The sequence below is a fragment of the Fonticula alba genome (genome assembly GCF_000388065.1).
Source record: "Fonticula alba strain ATCC 38817 unplaced genomic scaffold supercont2.1, whole genome shotgun sequence".
NCBI classification, from domain to species: Eukaryota; order Rotosphaerida; family Fonticulaceae; genus Fonticula; species Fonticula alba.
In genome coordinates this window covers 3,398,399-3,399,220 of record NW_009242971.1, presented here as the reverse complement: position 1 = coordinate 3,399,220, position 822 = coordinate 3,398,399, and the positions used below count along the sequence as shown (strand labels likewise).

Below are 822 nucleotides of genomic sequence, written 5' to 3'. Positions count from 1 at the left end.
TACCTCGAGGCCGACCGGCGCCAGGCCGAGGAGAATGAGTCCGAAGACAACCTCAACCAGCAGGGCATGGCCCCCGGCTCCAAGCCCGGCAACGAGTACCAGGAGCGCCTGATCCAGAATCTCGGCACGGCGGCCCCCCGCGTTGTGGATGCCTATGCCGGGGACTCCGGCGCCGGGAATGCCTCCTCCTATCGGGACATGCTGCGCGCCAGCGAGCTGGCCAAGCGCGAGCATGCCGTGCTGGAGCGCATCACCGAGAAGCAGCGCCAGCAGGAGGAGGAGACCCTCCGTCGGCAGTCGGAGCAGATGCGTGCGGCGGCGGCCGGCGCGCGGGCCTCCTCCAGCGCCCCGAGTGGCTTGGAGGAGACGCCGATCTTCACGGCGGCCGGTCCCTCGTCGGCCTTCGATGAGACCCCGGTGATGACCCGGCAGCCGGAGGGGTCCGCCTTCGACGCGGCTGGGGCTGGCACTGCGCGGAAGCGCCGTTGGGACGAAACCCCTTCCGGCGTGTCCGGGGTCCCGGGCGTCGGCGAGGCTCGCCCCGTTCGGCGGCGTTCCCGTTGGGATGAGACCCCGGCTCCGGCCGGTGTCGGTGCCAGCAAGTTCGATCAGCCCCCGATGATGCCTTCCTCCGGTGGCATGGTGGGCGGTGTGCCGCAGACTCCCTCGCGCCTTGCCGCCTTCCTCGAGGAGGACCTTGACTCGATCCTCCCCTCGGAGGGTTATGAGGTGCGTCTTTTGGTGCACTTGCACACCTGTACTCGTGCTTTTCTGTTGTCCCGCTCCCTTATCATCTAAGGGAGATATTTTTATCGCTACAAC

The 822-nt window shown here is 67.9% G+C and overlaps 1 protein-coding gene across 1 annotated transcript in view; it reads left to right on the top strand.

Annotated features, from left to right (window-relative positions):
- H696_00726 (hypothetical protein) overlaps window positions 1–822 on the top strand; it is an 8,699-nt gene continuing 7,877 nt past the window's right edge. Inside the window, exon 1 of the mRNA XM_009494609.1 lies at window positions 1–729. Coding sequence (XP_009492884.1) covers window positions 67–729 — 663 coding nt within the window. The 5' untranslated portion in view covers window positions 1–66. The remainder of the gene's footprint in view (window positions 730–822) is intronic.